General features: G+C 33.1%; 1 protein-coding gene across 1 annotated transcript in view; it reads left to right on the forward strand.

The window, feature by feature from the left end:
- The window catches only part of LOC136038864 (uncharacterized), a 204,878-nt gene that overhangs the window by 153,682 nt on the left and 24,411 nt on the right, over positions 1–26,785 (forward strand). The window contains exons 30-38 of the mRNA XM_065722318.1: positions 1,768–2,075; positions 4,649–4,896; positions 7,127–7,509; positions 9,137–9,302; positions 12,026–12,274; positions 14,860–15,160; positions 19,988–20,225; positions 22,991–23,480; positions 25,922–26,112. Of these exons, the coding sequence (XP_065578390.1) occupies positions 1,768–2,075; positions 4,649–4,896; positions 7,127–7,509; positions 9,137–9,302; positions 12,026–12,274; positions 14,860–15,160; positions 19,988–20,225; positions 22,991–23,480; positions 25,922–26,112 (2,574 nt within the window). The remainder of the gene's footprint in view (positions 1–1,767; positions 2,076–4,648; positions 4,897–7,126; positions 7,510–9,136; positions 9,303–12,025; positions 12,275–14,859; positions 15,161–19,987; positions 20,226–22,990; positions 23,481–25,921; positions 26,113–26,785) is intronic.

The following is a 26,785-nucleotide window of genomic DNA, read 5'->3' on the forward strand; positions in this document are numbered from 1 at the left end:
TAGCTCTTTTGAAAGTGCTAAAATAAACTTAGGCATAAAGAGCAAGGTATTGACGAGGGGGCGAACCCCCTCATATATGAAATAATTTCCGTTCGTTTTAAGTTTTAATGTTGCCCCTTACTTTCAGTTGAAAAAACTTGTTTTTTTTTATTTATTTTCTGATCGTCTTTTAAACGATGCTAGGAAATCCAGCGCCCCCTTCATGAAAAATTTCCTTCATTCATGAAAAATTTCTCCATGGGAAGATCCTCCCACGTAACCCCCGATCCCTGACCACCCTCACCAGGAAAAGTCCCCCCTGAAAACGTCTGTATACTTCCCAATAACCAATACTATATGTAAACAATTGGCAAAGTTCATAACTTGCAGTCCTTCCCCTGGGGACTGTGGGGGATTAAGTCATCCTCATAGACAAAATAATAGATTTTGCGACCATGCTGAACAAAATGACTATCTGAAAATTTTTATCAGGTGACTTTGGGAAAACAAATGAGCGTTGGAGGGGGTCTTGTTGCCCTCCAATGTTTTGGTCACTTAAAAGAGCACTAGAACTTTTAATTTTTGTTCGAATGAGCCCTCTCGTGATATTCTAGGACCGCTGGTTCTTTCTTCTTGCAAAAAAAATCCACATTTTCGCAGATAGAAAATGGAAACCTCTACTGTAGGGCTTTCTGATAAGCTGAATCTGACCGTGTGATTTTCATTCTCTAGCTTTTAGGGGATGTTTTCCCCTTTTTCGGTAATAAGGCAAATTTTCTCAGGATTTTAACTCTTGATTGGTAAAATTAAACTTGAAGAAACGTATATATTTGGAATCAGCATAAAAATTTGATTCTTTTGATTTATCTGCCGGTATTCAAGTTCCGTTTTTTAGAGTTTCGGTTACTATTGAGCCGAGTCGCTCCTTACTTACAGTTTGCTACCACGAACTGTTTGAAAACTGCTTTAAATTTTTTTGTTTTTTAAATTGTGTCGTCAATCAAACATATGGGTCTGCATTTTTATTTTTTTTTTTGGGGGGGGGGGTCTGAAGTTCATAACGCAAATAATAATAATAAGTGAATTATACTCAAATATAACCTGTTCTGAAGAAATCGTTACGATCTTCAGATTTCCTGCACGGCAGGCACGATTGTCTTATGATTATTTAAGTTATAAATATAAAAAATAATCATAAATAATCATATATGATGATGAGAGGTACATATTTAAAATAAATTCAAATAAAGTAGGAAAATCATAACAGCATCACCATTTCAAGGGGTACGGGCCCAAGTGCTTACCTTGTTTTGCTTTCTCATCTAAATGCCAGTTCTTTATGCTGCTGGTAAAAATAAGGCTCACACCATCCACTTATGCAGGAACTTATTTTCTTTTTTGGTAGGTGGGAGGGAATAAACGCATTAAAGATCCTCAAAACAGAAATTCGTAAACATGTAAGCCAAGCTGTAAATTTTTCGCATTTCAGGGTGGCTACGACTTGACCCCTCCCCCCTTTTTTTTCTCACATTTAAGGGTCAGATTTGAATGACTTAAGCTGGTTGGTGGCTTTGATTTTGTTATCTGTTTGGGGGCATGAATAATCCAAAAATATGGTTCAAAATGTGAAATTGCTTCAAAATAATTAAAGAAAAATTCATGCTTTCTTATTAAGAATATTTTAATCACCCGAAATAGTTTTTCCTCATTCCCTAAAATAACTTCTTTTTGAGTTGCATCACTTACGTAAATATTTTCAAAATACATATGCACTGTGTACGGTTTTAGGTCCGTCTTGCGATGTTCAGATAAGTGAATGCGAATCGAATCCCTGCGAAAACGACGCTCAGTGTATCGACATAGTCAACGGATTCCAATGTGTCTGCGAAACCGGTTTCACAGGCGAGCGCTGTCAGCATGCTGTTGATTACTGTGCATCCAGTCCATGCAGAAATGGCTCAACTTGTATAAACACGCTGGAAGGGTTCGTCTGCCAATGCAGACCTGGATTTCTGGGATTACAGTGTGAGACTGACGTCGATGAATGTATAAGTAATCCTTGTGATCCTATTGGAACGGAGAGATGTATTGATCAGGTAAAGTGTGATTTTTACTCTTTTTCAAAGCCAATTTAAAAATTCTTAGGATCACCTCATTTTTTAAGGAGCATCCTTTGAATCTCCCATTGAATTTTTGACATTTTATCAGTGCTAAAAAAAAGGGGGGGGAGATTTTTATTAAGGAAAAATTAATCTTAAGTGAGAAGTTCAGGAGAATGGGGTAAAGAGGCGTAAATTCGTAGTTGACAACATAATTTAGCTAGCATGAAAGTGAATAAATCACGTGATGGCTTTTTTATGCTTTTTTATAATTCAATATTCGCTTCTGGGGGAAATTACATTTTTGAACCCTCAATGGGGCCCCAAAAGAAGAAACAACTATTAGTGAGAAAGAGAAAATGACATTTGCAGTTGACTCGGGTGTGACTATTGTTATTCTCCTTTGTCTTAGTAGTAAAATATTATTTCAAAAACAAATTTACAGGAACTTTCAAAAACAGCTTATACCCCTCGAAACTGAGATCAACGCAAACCTCATGTCATTTTTGTGGGGTTTTTGGCTATTTCTAAAGCTTTCTGCATTTTCTTTTCATATTAAAATCTTAATATTAGTTTTAAACTCACAACAGTTACTCAAATATGGGTTTTAAAGTAGAAAATTGGATGTTGTTTTCAACATTTACTTTTCAAAATAACGCAACTAAAATTGTCAGAATGCGCAGCTTTCTGTATTTCTGTTGTAGCAACTTTCTGTAGCTTTCTGTAGTATATTTTTCAATGTGGGATATCTCGGGGGGGGGGGGGCTTCAATCCTTTGATTGCTCTTCTTGAATACGCGCCTGCAGGTATCTCTTTATATTTTTTACTTACCCTATACTTGTTAGAAAGGCGTGTCTATGTTGAAAGATGTCAAGCAATTATTACAGACGTTATTCTACCTGCTCATTTACTAGAAATTCAGTACAAGAATATTTTCTCGGTTTTGGTTAAAATTAACTTAAATAAATACGTACTTAAATAGCATGCCTAACTAGATTAGTACATAAATTGTTATTGCGGGCATCCCTTTTTATTTGTAATTATTAGTGCCGAGATTTATTCAATCTTTAAGATAAAACAATAACGATAAAACAAAATTTTTCTTCTAATATAAAATAAGTAAATTATAAAATAAGTAATATAAATAATAAGTAAAATAAGTAATATAAAATAAGTAAATTTATAAAAATAATTTTTTTTAAGACTTTCTTGCAACATTCGCTGACGATCAAAAATATACTGATTCGCTTAAAATCTTTTCCTCAGAGTATACGCCTTTAAAGAATGTCTCAAAGCATTCAGCTTTGTGACCTCTGCTCTGTACCTCTCTAGCTATCTGATTACGCTGCATCCCAATAATCAGAGGGTAAGCTCTAGTGTTGTCCATTTCATATGGAAGCGGTGATATTAGAAACTTCCAAGGGAGCAATTCGATTGGAACTTTACATTTCTAGTGGCTTTTTAAGCGTTTAAGGTGAGTGGAAGGCAAGCAGCATCTTTTTGGTACCCTTTTTACCACCACCACCCCCTACGTAACCCCCAAGACATCTGATCAACATTTTCATATGGTTGTTTTGCTCAAATAATCAAAGTGTCAATAAATATACCACCAGGAATGGCATCGGGCTTGTTTGATGTTCTGTGTGCGATTACCTGTAAATGTTCCATGGTTTCTATGGCATCATTGGTTTAAAAATCTGTAACAGGGTTTTTTGGCTTTATGTTCGATATCCTTATTTACACTAATTTCTGTTTGTTTAGTTTGCAGTTATTTATTGTAATTTATGCTCGTTTTATGTTTGAATTAATATAGCCTTTTGCTTTTTCTTTCAAAAACTTTTATTTTGGAAAACATTTTTTTGATTAATCAAACCAGAGTCAGTGACACGAAAGTGTGAGAGTTCTAAATAGCGACGAAGACCACACTGCCTTTCCATCCCAAACACCAAAAACAAGAAGAACAATAGGGAATTTCTCAATGGCCGAGGGCCGTCCTCAGCAATACAAAAATATATAAGAAGAAAAAACTTAGACCAGGATTAAATCAATAAAACTAAAATGAAAAAGTTTCAAAACAGTCGAGCATCCTTACCTGAGTGAAGTTCAACCAGGACTGATAAATTTGCAAGATTCCAAGAATTTTTGCTGGTTAATAATATTAGCTTGTTTTTTGCCTAAACTAATAAAGTAAAAGATATCACCGGTCAACTGCTCCCCATAAGCGAGACATAAATAGCGACGAAGACCACACTACCTTTCCAAATATTCTGAAATATTTATTCTAATTTGTTTTCCACTGTCTTGAGGAATTTCTTTTGTTCTTCTTGTTTTTGGTGTTTGTGTGAGAGTTCTGGCAGTTAAGCAAGCTTCGCTTATGTTGTGCTATTGATTGAGAAATGTTTTTTTCTAATAAAATTGTTCTACTACTACTACTACTACTACTAAGATTGTTAATTATAATTAGAATTCAAATGTTTAAGGAATTCTTATTATTTTCAAAATTCTGAGTTAAGAAAACTGCTTACTCATGATCCCTTTCATTTTTGCATTTTATTTTTTTTATCTTTTAGGTAAACAAGTTCAAGTGTGCTTGTCGTCCAGGTTTCACGGGACAGCTTTGTGAAATCAATATTGATGAATGTGATCCCGACCCTTGCCGTAATGGAGGTATTTGTATGGAGCTTGTGAATGATTTCAAGTGTATATGTCCGGATGGATGGACCGGAAAAAGATGCGAGTTTTCTATTGAAGCATGTGTCTCACAGCCTTGTATCAACAGTGCGGACTGTCTGAATCTTTTTAATGATTATTTCTGCGTGTAAGTGTGACATTTTACTCTATTCCTCTTTCCAATCTCCCTCCCTCTCTCGCTCCCTTTTTACTTGGTGCATTCCTCCTTTTATTATCTCTTTCCTTGTGTCATCCTGTTACTTCTTTTTCACTGTTACGTAAGGAGTGTGGGCTCTTTAACTAATGGCTAATTATTTGTCTATGAGTTTTCAGTTGAACCATTATTTGTTTTGAATTGAGGGTTAAAACAAGCAAATATCCATCAGATTTGACCAACTAAATAGGTTGACTCCTTCATATTTCTAGACCTATAATTTTTGCAATGTTTTAAACCAGATTCTAATCTGTGCCGATCATTTAACTAATTTCGCCAAATAAAAGTCTGTATCATTGCTTTTGATTTAAATTAAAAACTTTAATTTTTTGTTTTATTTATAGTCTCAGATTTTCACTAAAATTTAGTAAGTATATACAGTGTCTATGTTCAGTCATCTGCCAAGCTATTTGTGAAGCATTAATAGTAAATGATAAAATTAAGTTTATTTAGTATATGCTGAAGGGTAATGCATTATGTCTTAAACAGTTAATTTTCGGGTCATCACTAACACAATATATTTTATCTCATACCAGACTGTACAAAGCTGACGCATTTCTGAATGAACATTGAATGAATATAAATAATGTGGATATAAATAATATGTATCCAGTGCATTTCTGAATGAACATTGAGTGGATATATATGATATAGATATAAATAAATGTATCCAGTGCAAAAGAGACTGAGATTGCACCCTGGGACCCATTTTTTTTAGGGGTCTCCTGCCTTTTTTTGTAGTGATTTAGTACCAAAGCATATAAACATGATATACCATAGCAGTTAGCCTAGGTCATGGAAACAAACAAGTGTTTCTACCCTTTTCCTGAAATTTTTGGGTTGTATTTTACTTGTATATTTACTGTGTGTATTTTTAGGTAATACATAAGTGAAGTTTCTTCAAATGTTTTGTTGACAGAAACATTTGAATTGTTTCTTCAGTGAAAAAAGAAGCCATGAAAAGCCTAAAAGAAAATATTTTGATTATTTATTGAATAAAAACAATTATATTTATATTTTTAACAGAAGCTTCTATTTTAAAAAGTCTTGCACTCAACCTCTATCTGGCTTACATCAAATTATTCGACAACCTTGGACTCATTGTAGAAGGTCCTAAAAATTGACGCTACTTCCGGGTCGCCCCAAAGAGTACGTAAAATTTATAAGATGGGAACTGGCAACAGTGCCAGAAAGCAAAGGTTGCCAGCACTATTCAGCGTTTGGTGACTTTGTTTGACCCAAAACCGTTGCACACTTCTCTTTCCAGGTACTTTAAATGCAAGAAAGGTTGAATCAAGCGTAATCGTGTCCATGGTCGTGCTGCCATTCACTTATGCCATCCACGCTGCCAAATATCCATTCATTCATTTCTGGGATGGATGGATAATAGGCAATCTATCAATAAGGAAAAATGACATCATTTTTATAAAATCATGAAAAAGGTGTCAGCTTCGCCTCTTACTCAGACTCTCACTCAGACTGTCACGGCTGTTTCTCCAATAGCCATGGCTTGATGTCGACTTGATTTTAATTCAAGAATTTCCTCAACTAAGATTTTCTCAAGCTAACCCAAGTCTTCTTTTTTTCGACTAGATTTTGAGTTTAGGCAATTCCTGAAAACAAACAATGATGGTTAATTATCACTTACAGTGAAATTTCAGATTTAACTCAATTGCACCGCAGATTAATATCTAATTTTAAAATTTCTGCCATTTTAGTGAAGTTACAAGACGCTACACGGCCAGTGGGACTGGTAGTTTTTAACCACTATATTCTCATCTTAAATAACTAAAGAACCAACTCCTATAAGTGTTCTTTACTCTTTGGATTACCTTATTCCTACAGTTCTAAATCTTCAGTGGTCCTCTTTTTAACCTTGCCCTCAACTCTAGACAACCTTGGATCCACTATTGAAGGTACGGTAAGTGATATGTCACTTGCAGGCTAGCCCTTTTTAATCAACTTATTTTTATTTTAGATGCCCTTCAGGAACAGATGGTAAGCAGTGTGAGATTGCGCCAGAGCGCTGCATTGCAGGCTAGCCCTTTTTAACCAATTATTTTTATTTTAGATTCCCTTCAGGAACAGATGGTAAGCAGCGTGAGATTGCGCCAGAGCGCTGCATTGCAGGCTAGCCCTTTCTAACCAATTATTTTTATTTTAGGTGCCCTTCAGGAACAGATGGTAAGCAGTGTGAGATTGCACCAGAGCGCTGCATTGGCACGCCTTGTCTCAACGGGGGAATTTGTCAAGACTTTGGAGTTGATGTCAATTGTTCGTGCGACGATGATCACGTTGGAGTTGGCTGTGAGTTCGAATTAGACGCTTGCGAAGAAGGTGTTTGTCAGAATGGTGCGACCTGCATAGACAACGGGCCTTCTTATCAGTGCATTTGTCCACCCGGATTTACAGGTCGTAATTGTGATCAAGATATTGTCAACTGTGTCCCAGGGGCATGTCCACCTTCTGCATCAGCATGTATTGACCTTGTAGACGGTTTTTATTGTCAGTGTCCCTTCAACCTGACTGGAGATGATTGTAGAAAAGGTAAGTTTAATTTAATTATTTATTTATAAGAAATATTGAAATTTGTTTTAATGCAAAGTAAATTGCATTGTAGTAGTAGTAATAGCAATTTATTATAAAAAAGGAAAAAAAAACAGAGACAAAATCAATACGTAGCACACCAAAAGCGTCGCTTGCGAGGGTGTGCTACAAACAAAATGGAAGAAAAAATAATAAAAACAAAGAACAAAAAAAAAAAAAACAGGTTCATCTATAATAAGCAGAAGGGTGAAACCGTGTACCGAAAAACACTTATATAAATAATTCATACACAATAAAACAATATAATACCATAATCCCGCAGCAAAAAAAAAACAATAAACAATTATTGTCAATTTTAATTCCATCAATTACAGTCTGTTTCGAAGGTGTACTTACCAAGCAACCCCACACGCAGTTAACATTTAAATTGACTAATGGGTTATTCCTTGGTACTTGGGACAAACTTATTCCACAGCTTAGCCCCTCTATTAATAACTGAAAAAGCAGACTTACTTGAAACTAGGCGAGGAACGAATCCAGGTTCTCTATTGTCCTTGGTAAATAACAAAAACAATAACTGAAAATTAAAAAAAAAAGTTTTATATAATGAATTAAATTACCATAAAAAGATTGAAAAGATTTTAGAAATATGAGAAAATGGAAAAAAAATTTCAGCAAGTTTATTCTTAGATCATTTTCTAAAAGAAAATTCTAAGCAGATCATAATTCTGGTTCTGTGAATGAATATTTCTAGAACTATTTAATCCAGTGATACTTGACCCCGTCCTTTAGGCGGAAGCTACAGTTGTAAACTTGTCACAAAGATAGTATATTTCACATAGCATAGACCTTGAACTTATTTTAAAGGGCCAAAAATGTTCCTTCGGTCTTTGTTCCATTCTCTTTTGCATAGGACAGAATGGGGCAATGGGAAACAAATTTCCCTTTCTCTTTTGTATGGACACAAAGATTCAGTTTACAAAATTCCATAAATGATTTCAAAGGTCAATAGACAATCAGAATACCTGCTTTGTACACGGCTCAGTACATTTTTAATTAATTAATTAAAGTTAATTAATTTTAATTAATCTTATACTTTTGGCATCTATAACCATTGGACCACAAAGGCTAGACCCATTGGGATTTTTTTCATTGACCAGGAATGATTTTACCAGAATTTATTGGGTCTTCCTGCTTGCAGGTGTGCAGGTACCTTAATTTGATGTACCGTGAAACTTGCATGAAGTATGGCCAATGCTCATTGTCCCATAAGTTTACCTTTTCGTATTGTACCTGATGTCAAATGCTCGCCCAGTACTTCTCTTATTTTGTGTTTACTCCGATTGTAATTAACGTAAACATCAAAATTTTCTAACAGACGAGATTTTGATTTTCTTTTTTGAAGTTTTTCTCAGCAGTTTTTCATTTTATTCTAAAGTGTATTCTTTTTTTTAGATATATATTTCAGAGTTTTTTTCTATTTTTTTCTTCTGAAGATACAAAAAAAAGCTATTTTAAAAAATCGCAACGATATTCGCATGGTCTAATATTTAAAATTGTTTATATTATATAATTTTATAGTTCTTTCTATGGATATTGATTTCTATAAATTTCCTTTTTTTTGTAGCTGTTTCTGTTGATTATGATTTGAGCTTCCGGGACATTGCTGGAGGATCTAGCGCCTCACTCATGGTTCCGTTTACACTGGGGACAACCAGTTTAACTGTGGCTTTTTGGGTTCGATTTAGCCATAAAGACGATTCTGGACACATTTTTACTCTATATTCAGTGGAGTAAGTACATTTTATGTTTAATATTTTAACTTTTTATGTTATTTATTATATTATGTTTGTTTGTCATATTTATTATTGCCATTTGTTTAGGCTATTATTGTCTATATCTTTAGCTATTTTTTAAGTTTTTAGAATTTTTTGTTTTGCATGATTAACATAAAAAAATGAAAAAACATAATAACATTATATGTGCATTATAAATTTATATAATATTGGGGAAAAATGAAAGGGAAGGGGTCTGGCTAATACTATTTTTTTCTAACTATTTAGAAAAAACACTTTTTGTATGGTTTTTATCATTTTTATTAACTTTCGAAAAAATTTGGGAAATACCTAATGGTTTTAAGATTCAATACCACCACCACCAAGTCCCCCCCCTACCCTCTCTCATATCTCTTATTCTAATACTAAAGGATGAGTACATATACGGGAGTACAGTCAACTACGGGAGAGTTCATTCCCCCGCATATTTTACGCTTGTTGTCGACGATCTAGCTAGAGCTATTTTGTATAAATATTTAAAAAATGTTTTTTTTTGCATGGTTTTTGTCATTTTTTAACTTCTGAAAAACTTCTAATTTCTAACTGTTTTAAGATTCAATACACCCCCCTCCTTCCTCTCCTATCCTAGTGAGGCCATGTCTAGTGTTATTTTATTTTTCATCTTTGCAAAAACAATATTTTTCTCTTTGGTATTTTTATTGTTTTTTTTTTTTTTTAATGATTTTACTATATACTTAGTGTTGTTCCTAACTTTTGTGACATGACGATAGTTACTACCCGAGAGTTAGCTCTGGTCGGTAAGATGTATTTCCCCCAAAAAAATTTGTAACAAGCTCAGATGGTCTGAACACGCGTATTATCAAGCTTAATAACAAACGCAGAAAAAAAGTAAGCGAAGTACTGTTTTAACTGTAAAAATAAGAGAAAAAAAAGGTAAGACTGGTCAGAAAAGAAACTAAGGACTGGTGCATAGGCTAACGTGTCAAAAAGATTAAAAACAGTTAAAGCAAATTGAATACATAAAGGAATTAAACAGGTTGATAAAAGAAGGGGTAAACCAAGGAATTAATATAAATAGCAAGGAAGAGGGGAACTATTGGAAGGGTTTCTAATAAATTTTTTGGAGGGGGGTAAAGTAGGGTTGTAAGTTTTTAAGCAATTTAGTTAAAATCGAAAATATACAAAATAATGTTCCAAATTAATATGCAGTTTTTATACAGGAATTTAATGAATCCTTTGATATAAATATCTTCTCCTTTCCGTGCGTGTTTCAGTTCTTGGCTTATCGAAAAATTGAATATTTAATAGAGAGCAAAAACTATAAGCCCAGACATAAGTTTATACGAAATTTACTAACAGACATAAATATACAAATAATTTTACTTTAGTAACAAATAGAAATAACCAATCATTGCTCAAAATGAGTCGTAAATTAAATAAGTGACTTTTATACGCAAGACTAGTTTAGCAGCAGGTATTTTAGATGGTAGCACACTTAGTGCATGAGTTTTGGCCCGATTTACGTCAAGTTGGACCAATAAAATAACCATAAAATGTTCAACGAAATATTTTGGGTAGTTTTGCTCCGCCTTTCTAAGCAAGTTTCATGCATAGATAAACCAAATTAAAAAAAAAAAATCATGCTTCTATTATACTTTTTTTTTTAATAAAATTTTTACTTACTCTTTGACTGTGTTCAAAGAGTTTTGTAACCAATAAACTTGTGGCTTGAAGTGCATAATGTATAACCATTTAAACATTTTATGGAGAAATAAAAAGATTTGTATACTTTTGGGAGCTTAGTTCCAAAGTCTCATATATTCAATTCAAACATGCATTTTATTAATGAGTAAAATTATCTTATTTTAGGTGAGCAAGCGTCCCAACTGTGCTTCATATGTTTTCACAGAATTGACAACAGTTTTTTTTTGCGGGGGGGGGGGGGGGGCTGAATAAGTGAAATTCTAAATGAAAGCTATAGACGAAAAAAGATGTAAAGTTGTGACTCGGTAGAGTGTACCGAGTGTATTGTCGAAGAATCACTAGAACACAGAAAACTTTCCATTTTTTTTTCTTGAAACTAACGCTCTTTTACAAATTTCTTTTGAAATGTTTTTCTTCATTTTGAGAGCTTTAAGTATAAATAACTACAAATAAAACAATACAAGAGAGAGAAATATTTCTCTAAATTTACGATTGAAACTGTAGCCTTTATGGCCTCATAACTGTGGCCATAATATGGCCTCAAACTTTAAATTGCTAGCAGTTTTCCTGTATTTTCGATATAGTTTGCCTTTTTTTCAAATAGTACCTTCATCTTCAAAATACTACCCTTACCATTAAAAAAATTCTCTGTATGACCTTGTGTGGTTCTATACATATTATATGTTAAAACAGTAAGATTTTTTAGCAGAACCCTTGTCTTATTCAGACTGATTCTCCTATCTATGGCATAGAGAAAGAGCCCCAGATTCCCCCCTTTTTTGCTCTAAAATCTCCAATCTCTTTCAGTTTCCTTTTTTTATATTTACTACGTAGCTGATCTATTTTGAGTATTTTTTAAGTAGTCTTCTCGCTTAAACTTTGGTACTGTGTGGCATTATTGGTCACTTTATGACAATACGGCTCTATGTGTCATCAGTTGTTCTGACTGATCCTTCCAATTTTTGTGAAGATAGTAGCATTTTTCACATTGACTAAAAAGGGTATTCTACTCACAGATCGTCAAGTATCCCAATTGACAAGGAGATCCTTCTACAAGTTCATAGTTCTGGAGTTTCAGTTGCGCTGCTGCCAGAATTGCAACCCATGTTTGTTCCATTCCGTCTTGGGCTCTCTGTTACCGATGGCGCATGGCATCATGTTGCAATAATCTGGGACGGCAAGGCTGGCACCGTGACGGTAGTTACCGATGCTGTTATAGTTGGTAAAATTGAGAAATATGGACAGGATATGAAATTACCTGACTAGTAAGTTCAGTGGTGTTTTATTATGGTAAAAATATGGTAAAATTGAGAAATATGGACAGGATATGAAATTACCTGACTAGTAAGTTCAGTGGTGTTTTATTATGGTAAAAATATGGTAAAATTGAGAAATATGGACAGGATATGAAATTACCTGACTAGTAAGTTCAGTGGTGTTTTATTCATTTCGATTATTATTTCTCTTATTATTTTTATTATTTCTCTTTCGTTATTATTTCTCTTTTATTATTTCTCTTTTATTATTTCTATTTATTATTATTATTATTTCTCTTTCGAGTATTATTTCTCTTAAGAAATGGTGGAACTTTCTTTTGTTTAAATGTCAAAAGAATTTGGCATAAACACTGAAAATTTTTGAATAAAATAATACTTTTAATTTTGGAATAAAAAATTATTTTGTTCCAAGAACTTTCTTTCCACCTTTTTTTGTAGGCAGTCATAAGAATTTTGTATAAAAACTAATAATTTTGGAATAATAAATTACCAGTAAATTTAGTTCAGTTGTGTTCAATTTATTCTGGGTATTTTTGCTCTTAAGAAAAGTGAGGAACTTCTTTTCTTCCTTTTTTTGCCAATAGTCAAAAGAACTTGGTGTAAAAAATCAACAATTTTGGAATAAAAAATTACGAACAAATTTGGTTAAGTTGTATTTTATTCATTCTGGGTATTTTTTATCTTGAGAGAAGTACGGAATTTTCTTTCCTTCGTTTTTTGTAGGTAGTCATGAGAGTTTTGTATAATAAAGTAATAATTTTGGAATAAAAAATTACGAGTAAATTTGGTTCAATTGTATTCTATTTATTCTGGGTATTTTTTTTCTCTCTCTTAAGAAAAGCGTGGAACTTTCTTTTTTCCTTTTTTGTAAATAGTCAAAAGAATTTGGCATAAAAAACTGACAATTTTGGAATAAAAATTGTGAACAGATTTGGCTCAGTTGCATTTTATTCATTGCGTTTGGTTGTTTTTTTTTGTTTTTTTTTTTTTTAAGAAAAGGGTGGAACTCTCTTTCTTCTTTTTTTTGGTAAAAAGTCTAAAGAATTTGGTATATAAAGCAACAATATTGGAATAAAGAATTACGAACGGATTTGGTTCAGTTGCATTTTATTTATTCTAGGTACTTTTCTCTTAGGAAAGAAGTGGAACTCTCTTTCTTTCTTTGTAAATAGCTATAAGTATTTGGAAAAAAAAAACTGATAATGTTTAGAATAAAAAAAAAGTTTTTTTGGTAGAAAAAAGTTAAAACTTTTGTTAAAATCTTTGTTGATCGTATCATTTTTTATTTGTTTTTTGGCGTTTTCCCTTTGAAGCAGGGCTATCGTGTAAGGGTATGGCCTCATCAGACACGTACAAAGATTTTTTTTTGTTTGGGGGAGCTAACAATAGAAAAATTTTGACGATTTGAATAGCAAGTGTTAAGAAACTTGCTATTATAAATGGGTACCTTGAGAAATCTGAGGAAGGTAAACAGAAAGCGTAGGCAAAATCACAGTGGTGGGGGGCTCCAGCCCCCCCCCCCCCCTCTGTGCAATGGAAGGCCTCCAGCCTTCCATTGCACTTAAAGGCGACATTAATATATAAATCAATTCATTTTACTAGGGTCATGAAGTGACATGAACCGAAGATCAATCCAGGCGGTAGGGGCGGTGAAGTCCAATGGTGTATTATTTATCGAATCCTACTATTTTCTAGTATTTCCTTTAAATTTTTAACTATTTTCAACAATTAAACTGAATTTACTATTATACTGACTTAGTATTAAAAAGTGACGCTTGAATGCATAAAGTGTGTTTTTTTTTTTTTGGAGTTTTCATTCAATATAACGATCTTACAACGTCAATATTCAACAGTTGATTCAGTTTTATTAGTTTCAGTTCAGTTCATTAGTTAGCATTCAACATGACGATGTCACTTTGAACAATATATTTTATTATATATATAGAATTATGCAAAAGCCAACAAGAGGTGAGACAAAATGAAACTAACAAGTGACGGCATCTAAAGTAAAAAAAACGCCATTACATAAACAGAATCGTTATAAACCTATAGAAAAAGAGCTGTGTAGATCAGTTCTAGCTTCAGAAATTTCCCATCCTTTAAACTTCTTCAAAATTCTTTTTTCTTATAATGCTCAGTCATCCAATTATTTTCGGAAATAAAACTGGTCCACAACCTTGCCATCTTAAATCAACCAATTTTTTACTGTTTTTTACAATATGTAAATGGTTTTCCCCGATACATTTAGCAAAAAGTAGGGGTCGTTCTGCTGCCTGACTTGACCCATATACTTTTTTATCTTCTAAGTGGCAACCAATCCCCTCCCATGCTTAAAAATAACCCAACTCATCAACCTTCCTGTCGTATATATATCTATCAAATAATCTATGTATAATAATAATCAATAATAATAATTATTTGAAATTATATTTTTTTGAAATTGAAATTGAAATTATATCGAATTATTTGATTATGTATAATAATAATCAATAATTATTTGATAATAATCAAATAATAATAATCAATATCTATGCAAATAATCTTTTCTGTTCATAACAAATGTTTTCTTGCAGCGGATATGTGACCCTGGGCTCTCCAAATATAGAGGTTGCAAGTGGCCGTGGAGCTGAAGGATTTATTGGCCACTTGTCTCGTGTTAATGTCTGGGGACGAGCACTTGACCTAGTTGGTGAGATCACAAAACAGGTTCGAAGCTGTCAGTCACCAACTATATTCAATGGTCTTCTTCTTCAATGGATTGGGTACGATAGGATTACTGGAACAGTAGATAGAGCAATTCCGTCGACTTGTGGTATGAAAGTGTGTCCACCCGGAATGACTGGACCAGACTGCAATTCAATGGACAGGGATAAAGTAAGAATTTTATTTATTATTTATGTTTGTTATTTATATATTGATTTTTAGATTTTTATATGTATTTATTAAAATTTATCTATTTATAAGTTCTTTATAATATTAATATTTTTATGTTTATATAAATTATATAAAAATCTATATAGCTATATATGTACATAAATTTATATATATATAAATTGTAAGGATTTCATTGATATTTCTAAAAATATATATCCATCGCAGCTTACTCTAGAACCTAGTCATGGCGCTGGTCATGAAGATCATTTCTTAGATTTAAATATTAATATTTGTGATAATAATAAATTAAGTTTTAAAATGTATAATAAAACGGATGATTTTGATTTTGAAGTGATTAGTTTCCCATTCCCTGAAAGTAATATACACTCAAATATCACATGTTCGGCGTTTTTCTCACAGTTACTTCGTTATGCAAGGATTTGTAGTAATTATATTGATTTTAAAGATAGATGTAAAATCTTAAGCCAAAAATTGATATCAAGAGGTTTTTCTGCAAATAAATTAACTTGACAATTTAAAAAATTTAGTTTTCATTATAACGAACTTCTAAATAAATATCAAAAGAATTATCTGGAAATACTTAAAGAAATTTTCAACTAATTTCGGAGGTTCGAGAAATGATGATGCAGCGCCATTTATTTTGAATTGTGTTTCTAATAGAGCGGATTTTTTTTTAAAAATAGCCACCAGATAATTCTTTTGATATTTATTTAAAAGTTCGTTATAATGAAAACTAAATTTTTTAAATAGCCAAGTTAATTTATTTGCAGAAAAACCTCTTGATATCAATTTTTGGCTTAAGATTTTACATCTATTTTTAAAATCAATATAATTACTACAACTCCTTGCATAACGAAGTAACTGTGAGAAAAACGCAGAATATGTGATATTTGAGTGTATATTACTTTCAGGGAATGGGAAACTAATCACTTCAAAATCAAAATCATCCGTTTTATTATACATTTTAAAACTTAATTTATTATTATCACAAATATTAACATTTAAATCTAAGAAATGATCTTCATGACCAGCGCCATGACTAGGTTCAAGAGTAAGCTCTGATGGATATATATTTTTAGAAATATCAATGAAATCCTTACAATTTAAGACCAAAATATCATCTAAATATCTTTTGACAAAACATGTTTTAAATTATTTGGATTATTCTTATCCATCATATATTATATTCTTGTTGACTTAAAAACAAGTCAGCTATAAATGGGCTGGCATTCCCCCCCATGGGAATTCCCACGATTTGCTTGTACAAATCACCACCAAATCTTATGTAAGTATTGTATAAAACAAATTCTAATAACTCAAAAATCATATCCAAGCTGCAACATCTCAAGTTAACTGTGGTATTAAAGCAATTTGTCCATATAGCTTTTTTATTATAAGTGTCTATTTTTAAGAACCTTTTACCAGATAAGAGGAAAGATTTCTTGATAACAGTTTTTAAATTATCTAACACTACATTAAGTGATAAATTAGTATACATTGTCGCAAAATCGAAAGACTCAATTCTTTTAGCTGAAACCATTGTTAAAGACTCTATCACCTGCAGTGAATTATTAACACTCCAATATGGATTAAAATTCGAAAACTTTTTAATACCAGAACAATAGGTTTTAAGTTTATTTACAATATCCTTTAAAATTAAAGAGAGGTCAGTAGCAGCAATGCGGGTTGGACACTTAGCTGCTCCAGCAATAAACCGTGGTTTATTGTGTTTAATAAACGTGGTTTATTATTCTTATGAAATTTTACAGTCCAATATAGGAAAGGGAACTTTTTATCATTGTCATTTATTTTAATATTAAAATTTTTAAAAAGTATTTCTTCAGTCTTGTCAATTAAATTCTCATCCTCTAAATTTACCTTTTCGTAAACATTAGTTGTACATAACTCCCTTTTTAAGATATCACAATACAGCTTCTGACAAATTATGGCAAAATTATTATTAGCTTTATCCACTGGCACAATTACAAATTTATTCTGTAGATTAGCAATTGCTTGTTTAATTTTCGCATTATAAAATAATGATTTAGTGTTACTATTTTTTAAATTAGAATATATTTTATTTCTTATTCTAATAATAATTAAATTCTTCCAACTTTGAAAACTCTCTTTACTTTTATTCTCTTTCTTACACCACTTATCAATAAATAAATCAAAATCATTTTCCAAGCCATCAAGAACACTCGATGGTTTCAGATGATGAGAAAGACGGGAATTAGCCCCTTTATTCATTATAATTTGAAGATCATCTTGTTTTATTATTGACAAGTCCCCTGTTATAACATGTTTGTAAGTAGGATTTACAAATGGGCCAAGTTGCCTACAATTACAAACCGGTTTCCAATTTATATCACTATCTAATCTTTTAAGTATTAAATTATAATTAAAAATAATTTGCCCAATAGTTTTTGGAAATTTATAAGTTAAAACTGGACTATCATTATAATTCAAATTACTAGGAAGGGCCTGTTTCACATGCCGCTGATTTAAAATTTCTGGTAAATTAATATCTTCAATCTGCTTACAAGTAAAATTAATAGGTAAATATAATCTGTTATCCTTATTACCAATCTTATAAAACTTTTTCTTTTTTGAAATAAATTTCGTTTTAGTTAGAATGCAAATTGTATCATATATTACTTTAAAATTATATTCAAGAGCTGTATTATTCTTAACAATCCAGAAAAGTTTGATTAAATTCCTCTTGGATAAATTATTTAGACATTTTATTACAGAAATCATACCCCTAGATTCAAGTAGCTGGCGTAGATCTATAGAAAGCATATGTAAATCTAATTCATTTATATATATATATATATATATATATATATATATATATATATATATATATATATATATATATATATATATATATATATATATATATATATATATATATATATATATTTGATATTGAATTGTGTCTGTGTTCTTAAATATAAAGGATACAGAAATCTGTACATAATGGTCATAGAATTGCATATTATTATAGCGATTTTTTTTTACAATAATACTCGTGATTATGTTATTTGGTACGCGGAAGTGCAATAAGGCTTATGTCTGTCAAAGAACTCAAGATTGACTTATTATATTAAGTTTGTTTTAATATCTGAGGCTAATTTCTCAAACAACGAAGCATCTTGGTGAATTATTTATAACTAACTTTTTTTTCATTATTATATTAATAATAAGAATACTTTGATTTTCAAAGGTTTTATTTTAATCTACTTTTGGAATTTTGATTAATTGATTAGCATAGGTCTATAAATACAACAAAGGCCGTATCCAGGGGGGACTTAGGGGGTTTGAACCCCCTAAGCATGTTTGTCCGACTTGTAAAAACGTAAGAAAAATGAATATAAACAATTTTTTATGTTTTTTTAAGGTTTTTTTAAGCTACCCCCCCCCAAAAAAAAAAAAAATCTGGATGTGTTGAATACAACTGTACCTTCATAGGAAACTCACGCTTGTAAGTGTAAGTTATGTGTGCAGCATTTATTTTAGTTTTTATCGGGCTTTTCATACACATTATTAATTTAATCTTTTAATTTGGCACTCTCTACTACCGAAAACTGTATATGTATATCCGGAAATCTTTTCTATTAAAAATTCCTTACCTGATTTTTTGGACTTTTTAGATTTATGTGGTTCCTTAGTTTTTCACCTAACCGATTCAAAGAGTCAGATTTTAATTTACTACCTATTGTGCTATACTTGCTGTTATCTACTACATATTGAGTGAGCACGAAGACAGGTATAAGTTTGTGGATAACTTATCACTCGTACTTACTTATCTACTTGAGGGTAATACTCCTAGAGTCCAATTTGCTAGTGACATTTTTGACCTACTAAATTCCTAGTGTAATGAGTCCAATCTTATCATTAACGCTACGAAGTCAAAATTCTTCAGCTTTGTCCCCTAAAAAGAGACTTTACCCCCCCCCCCCGTATCTTCAGAAGTGAAGATACTCGGTGTTATGTTCTCCAGAGACTGTTCTTTCGCCACGCATGTTGACAGTGTAATTAGGAAAGGTAATGCTTCCCTTCAAATACTGCCCAAAAATGCGTCGCTTTGGTTGCGATGTCAAATGTCTCCTTCGTGCATATCTTGCAGCCAGTCGTGGAGTATGCCTTTCCTGTGTGGGGCCCTTCAGTACTACCCACTGCTCACCTGAAGTACGACCTAGAGTCAGTGCAAAAAGGGCAGTCAGGATTATCCTGGTTTCTAGAGATATTCCTTACCAAGAAGCACTCATTACGCTAAACATTCATTGCCTCGAGCAAAAATTGTGTGACACCATCATGAGGTTTGGAAAAGCATTGCTTTTAGACCCAGCCCGTCGAGACATCTTACCCGCAGACGGGTGATGGGTTCTGTCTGGTTCTGCCTGACAGTAGAAGCAGACAGAAGTCCAAACTGATTCCTATACGTGCACGGACAAACCGATATTATAATTCATTCGGGCTTTTTTTTACGTCTATGTTTAACAGTGCATAATTTTTGTTTTTTACGTTTTTGCAAGTGCAAATTAGCCAAGAGCTACGGAAGTTGTTTAATAAACCGTTCATTTAATAAACAGATATTACCAGCTTTATAGGTAGATAATTTTTCATGTCATAGTAAGACTGTTTTGAATATTTATTTTTGCATGCCTTTATATACCTCTTTTGGTTTTACACATGTAATAACATTAAAATATAAAATATAAAAATTTAAAAGCATCACATGAAGAAGTGCAAAGCAGTCTACAGAGAAATATTTTTACCTATAAAATGTTTTAATTTTAGGAACCTCCAAAGATTGTCTCTTGTCCATCTGACATCTGGGTAGAAACTAAAAATGGAACAGCGCAAGTAATGTGGGAGGAGCCGAAGTTTACTGACAAGTTTGGCGTCCAGAATATAGTTGAAGTTCATGGATATAAATCAGGCCTAATTCTGGCCTGGGGCAACTATGATATCACATATTTGGCAACTGATGCAGAAGAAAATGCAGCTGTTTGTTCATTCAGGGTTTACGTTTTACGTGAGTGGTTGCAGTTTATATTTTAGAGTTATAGTGTTTTAGTATATTACAAATGTTGGTATTGGTGTTTGTTGTTGGTAAATTGTGTTGTTGGGGGTAAATGTTGGTGTTGGTACAGATGTTGGTCTTAAACATTTGATTAGTACAAGTGAATATAAATGCCCAAGGAAGACTCGACATCATGAGAACACGTCATCAAGACTTTTTTGAGCGGGGGAAGGGGGGAGAATTTGATCAAAACGCAAAAAAAAACGACAATCTAAATGAAATAAATAGAAAAACTTGTTCAAATAGACTCTTTTTTTATCATTTAACTTTACTGTGCCATGAATATTATTTTAGATAATGATATTTTCGGTCTTCTTTGATCTAAAACACATCATTTTTTGTATAAAAACAATTGATTGTAGGCAGATTAGGAAGGTAGTCAAGAATTTTTGATCGGAGGGGGGGGGGGGCAAGATTTGAACAAAACGCAAATAAACGACAATCTAAATGACATGAATAGAGAAAATTCCTTTTTCTTGAAAAATTCCCAAACTTAGTAGTGTTGAAAAAAAAAACTTGGTACTTCAGTGGTCAAACTTGCACCAATCAATTCAATCTCACTCTTAAAATGGATCTGTTAAGATAAGCAAAACCCACCAAAACTATATTTTACTAATTTTATATTAGTAAACGAATTTTCTGGTATGAAAACAATGGTTTCGTCTGTTTTTGAAAAGGAGGTCTAAGCTCAATTTGGAAATTTATAAATTGGAAACTGTTTGAAAGTGATCGAATAAGTTTTTTTCAGTGTTGGATTTTTTTTTTTATTATTTTTTTTTTTTTGCCGCCTTCCATTTCAACGTGACTTAATTCTAATGTTGGAACTGAATCTTCGGATTCAAATTGCTGCTTTATTCTTGAACACCAGAAACCAGAAGCAGGAGATCTGAAGCCGATTCAAGAATTTACTATTTAGAGACTGTTCAAAAGTGATCAAAAAAGTTTTCTCAGTTTCGGAATAAATTTTTGTGCCGACATCAGTTTCAAAATACAAAAAATGTGAGTCAATCCCGCTTTTGAGGGCTGTAATGAGAGAAATGTTGAGGTGGCTAGAACATATTCTACAGAAGAAGGATGATATATTGCCCTTGCTGGACAGCTCTAAATGGGTACCTAGAGAAATTTGGGGAAGGTAAACAAGAAGGGTGTGCGAAAGCAGAGGATGGTTGCCCCCCCAACCCCCCATTGCACTTCCTGGCTGAAGGGCCAAGTAACGGAGGTCAGTACCGCCGGTAGGGACTGTAAAGTCTAATGCCGTATTCTTTACCTTACCCTTACCTTGTTGGACAACCTTTTAGGGCCAAACAAAAAGCAGGTCGCCCCTGAATGGGGTTGGAGGATGTCGCAAGGAAAGATTTAAGGGAAATGAGAATTTCATAGGAGGGTCTTAAGTGGGAGAATTTGAACAGGTTGGGATAGAAGAGTAGCGTGCGTATCTGTGTTGGGCTCAGGCGGCTTGGTGCTGCTGTGAGTTGTCAATAGTAGTTGTTCAGTTTCAAAGTCACTTTGTTCTAATTTTGGATTCAAATTACTGCTTTATTCCTGAGCACCAGAAACTTGCATTGCACCAATTGATCTTTCATGAAATTATGAAAATTCTTGTTTCACTAATTGAATTTCGTTAATTTATACAGCTGGTTTGTCATTCTTTAACAATAAGTTGAACGATTGGAATATCTCTATGTTTGATATATACTTTTTCTCTTAATTTTGCTTGTATGATTTCTCTCAAACAATGATTTATTTCTTCTTTATAAACCAAAATTTATTTTATTATCTTCTGTCTTCTCTTCTTGGTAATTTTAAAATTTGTCTATGTAAATCTATGATATGACCAAGGGCGTCCTGATGTTCTGATTGTAGTATTGAAACCAAATCTTTGCATTAAAATTTTCTAAGCTCGCATATCTGACCTCCTTCCTTCCCAAGTTAATCAGTTAATTTAGTTGTTTAAAGTTCAATCTAATGCTTAGTTAAAATTTTGAAAACCCTAAAAATTTTAATGATACTCAGGCTCATCATAGAAGATTAATTTGGAAGGGGGTTGGTACAATGCCGAGAAATAAGCGAGCTATTTAGCAAATGAAAAAAAGTATGGGAAAATGCACGGTTCTCAACATGTTCGGTTGAATAGGTATCGGGCTAGAGCCCCTCCTCCCCCTCTCCTGCATCTATGCATAAAGAAAATGTTAAGAACAAATTTTGGGGAAAAACAGCAGCTAAAATTAGTGATCATTTTCTGCTTAAGAGGCTGTCGAAAATGTATCTGGAAGTTCAACTTCTGGCTGGAAGTTTGTATCAGGCTAGAGCCCCCCCCCCCCTCCCTCTCCTGCATATATGCATAAAGAAAATGTTAGGAACAAAGTTGGGGGAAAAACAGGAGCTAAAATCAGTGATCACTGTGACGATTTTCTGTTTAAGGGGCTGTCGAAAATTTATCCGGAAATTTAACTTGTAGTATAATAGCTCTGTTTTTTCAATTCTTTTTAATTCGTCCGATAAGTTATTCTAATGCTGCTTTTGTCTGATTGTAAATCATTTGCAGTTCTGAAATATGCCACTAAGCATGTGGGCCGTCTGTCCACCTTATATGTTTAAATAAAAATGTTCTTTTCAACTCCGAGGACATCTTTAGATCCTGAATATTAGCTGAAGCTTCTTCTGGATATGGCTTTACAGTGCCACTAGTGTGTTGGCTGAAACATTTTTATTTTTAGGTGACTTCTGCCCGACCCTAGCAGATCCGGTTGGGGGCATCCAGCGCTGCGCTGACTGGGGTCCAAACGGGAAATTCAAAGCTTGCAGCATCGAATGTAATAAGGGCGGCGCTTTTTCACAGTCAACTGCTAGGTTCTACTCCTGTGGCCCAGAAGGGTTTTGGAGACCAACAGAAAACCCGTCACTGCCTTTTGTGTACCCAGCTTGCAGCAGCAGCTCCGCAGCGCAACTAATAGTTAAGACTAAATTCCAGCTTCTTGGAGCAACGCTGTGCAATGACGCAGGCCGTAAAGTCTTGAATCAAAAAATCAAGGAGTTAATTAAGAAGACTAATAGAGATTGGCACATTTGTGCAGATGATGTTAATTGCGATGCTTTGAGTATTGGCATCAAATGCGGCAAAAAGACAAATCAAAATTCAATCAGGAAGAGGAGACAATCTGATCAAGATGACGTTTACGATATTGAAATATCCTTCCCTGCTGAGAGGTAAGGATTGATTCAGTTCCAAAACAGGGTTTTTCTGTTTGTAGTTATGGTAATGTCTTTTCATCTCACCTTCTAGGGTCACAAATGTGATCAGCATAATATGGTGTACTTATACATAGACTGATCATTAATGTTTCAAGTCTTGCAGCACAATCTGATTTTTTGCTGCATTTTTTTCCTTTACTTTAAAAACCAAACCAAGATTCAAAAATTTTCTTCCCACGACGTCCCTTTATTGGCCAATAGTTCACCATTAAATCTTGTAGCTCAATTTTTCTGTGCTGCATCTTTTTTGTTTTGAAAGTTAAATTTAGGATTGGAAATATTCCTGCTAAACCGTGCCTTTTTGCCATTTATAAGTTTGCTATTAATGTTTTGTATCTTGCAGCACATTCCGATTTTGTGCGGCACTTTTCTCCTTTAGTTTAAAAATTAACTTATATCCAAAATCTTTCTTCCGCAGCATGCCTTTGATGACTTTAAGTTCATCATCATCGAATCAAATCTGGTAGTGCAATCGATCTTGCGCTGCATTAATTTTTTTTAAGACCAGTTTTAGGGTTGAAAATGTGAGCGGTAAAATACATTCCGATTTTGTGCCGTGTTTTTCTCTTTTAGTTTAAAAATTAACTTAGATTCGAAAATTTTTCTTCTCCAACATTACTTTGTTGGCCTTACTTTCACCATCAGTGCATCAACTTTGGCAGTACAATCGATTTTGTGCTGCGCCAGTTTATTTTATATTTTGAAGACAGAGTCATATATTGGAGATGTGCATGGCACCGAACACTTTGATTGGTTTTAATTTGGCACTCATTGGAACCAATCTTACGGCGCCTTTGGTGGTTTTGTCTACCTTTGGTCACTGAGCTACATATCATTATAAAGAAAGAAAAAAAATAATTTTTCTGAAATACCACACTTTGGCAACTTTCATTTTAAGTAGAGGAGCTTACAATTTCTCGAGAATGGACCTAATTAGTTTTTGTATAGATTTCACAAAAGTTTAAATTTTTAAAGAAATGGAATTTTTCAAATTTATGTCGAAAACAAAGGCTTAATCCAAGACTCTATTTCCAAGAGTTTGTTAACATTTTGTAGAATGTACGACAATATGTGGCAGTGGCACATTTTATGTGGCTGTGGCTGTGCCACAGCCACATAATGTGGCTGTGGCATAATCTATTTCAATCCGACAATATGTGGCTGTGGCAGTGACACAGAAAATTAACACAACAGGCTGGCAGATAAGGAAATTGCCACACTTGCGACAATTAATGTGACAAAATTTGACGGGGCCAAATTTAATCTTGATAGTCAATTAAAGATTGTTGAAATATCATTAGTTAATATTCATTTCAAGTTTCCAAGCTTTTGCCAATAACACAAACTCAGTGCAGTGTTAATCCTCCTGGGGCCGAATGACTAGAAAACTCTCCGCCTCTCCTCCATTCTCTTTCACTTTAGTTTCCTGCAAAAAAAACTCCAAAGATTTGAGCCATATTTGTTAAATTCTATCATATTCTAATCTAGGTTATCCTCCTCATTTGAATAGTTATCATACAAATAAGAAAAAGCTAAAAATACCATCCCTATTCTGCATTTTTTTCTTAGTTTAACCTGAAGTATCCAGCCTCTCTCTTATTCCCCTTGCAGTTTAGTATGATAAAAAAAAAATTGTTAAAGATTTTAAAGATTAGAAGGGTTTGCCTAAAATTTGCATTAATTGCAAATGGTGTAATTTAGTTATAATACTGACTATAAGTTTCTTTATAATTTTTCTCGGGTTCTAAACTCGGCAATATAATAAGGGAGTTTCAGGGGGGTTTCCAAGGTTTGTGGGGCTTAGATGACTAAAAGTTATCCAGAATGCTCTAAAAAATTGTCGTAAAAGCAGTGGAAGAACTATGTTTTGATGTTATTTTTATGACTTGCGTAAGTCGTTTTTTTTAGACATTCAAAGTAAGAGTAAATGAAAACGACATAAGAGTAACTGAAAGCCCGCCCCCCTCAAAGCAAGGCTTTATGTACCAAGCACTTCCCCACCCAACATAGTAAAATAATGGGAAAGAGAAAATCTAAATTGATTGGCATTTCAAATGAATTATAATTTGTACTCTGCTAAAATAACCACATTTTTTTCTTAATTGTGACCACCTCTTTTCTAACCAGCTTTTCTCTATCCCTCTTTTCTCCCCTTTAACTAAAATAAAGTCCAGTCAACACCCTTGTTGGAAAATAGTTTCCATCAAAAATCATTACAAAGAATTTTTCATAATCGTCTTTAATTTTTTATTCCATCTTAATTTTTAATTATTCAAGGATCTCGTTGCTAAAAATTAATTTACTAGTACTTTTTGCTTCTAAGATTTATGTAAATGCTGGTTGTGTATAGTTGAAACAAGTTGACAAGTGTTGACGATATCCTACCCCTTTTGCAGTGATCCAGTGACTAACCCAAATACCAACGAACAGACCACCATTCGCAGATTGCTTGAAAGCTTGATACTCGAGAGCAGTGGCTTGGATGTCCGAGATGCCCTCCCAAACACAGTAATCGATCCAACCAGTTTGCAACTAGAAGCTAACTTTGTATGCCCTCCTGGTCAAGTTGTACAGGGGTCAAGCTGTGGTATGATTCTTTTTTCTTTTCTGGGTATATTATCTAAAAAAAAAAAGAGATTATTCATTTAATAGAAACATTTTCATTATTTTAGCCTAGGCCGTAACTAAATCATGCTATTTTTTAAAATATATGGTCAATAAATTACGGAAGATTAAAGGAACTAAATAGTTTATAGACCAACTGGTGAGGCACCTCAATGGTTCGATTTTATTCTTGCTTTGGGTAGGTAGACGCTGTGTACAAGGGTATGGCAACAGACGAATGATGCTTCTGAGTCGTGAGTGTCCAAACTTAAGGACAAGTCCGTATTTGCGCTCACGGAGAAAGTTCCTTTGTTGAGGCCAAGGAACAAGATAATGGGAGTAATGTGGTTAGGAAAGGTTTCAAAACGGTTCAGAAATTTCCCAAGAATTTTTTTTTCAAATATTTGAGGTAAGCAATCTCAGCTTCAATTATCTGAAGCTGATTATTTATCTTATCTATCTTTCAAACTTATTTCAATTAAGGTTTTAATTGATTTAGAATTTAATTGAGTGAATTTTTAAAGTCATCTGATTTAATTTGTATTTGTAATTGTAATTGTAATTGTTTGTAATTGTAAATTGTTTGTAATTGTATTTGTAAGAGAGGATCTTTGGCATGAATTTTGATTATCTTCTATACTACGTGTTTATTATGA

This window comes from Artemia franciscana, chromosome 18, assembly GCF_032884065.1.
Source record: "Artemia franciscana chromosome 18, ASM3288406v1, whole genome shotgun sequence".
Lineage (NCBI taxonomy): Eukaryota > Metazoa > Arthropoda > Branchiopoda > Anostraca > Artemiidae > Artemia > Artemia franciscana.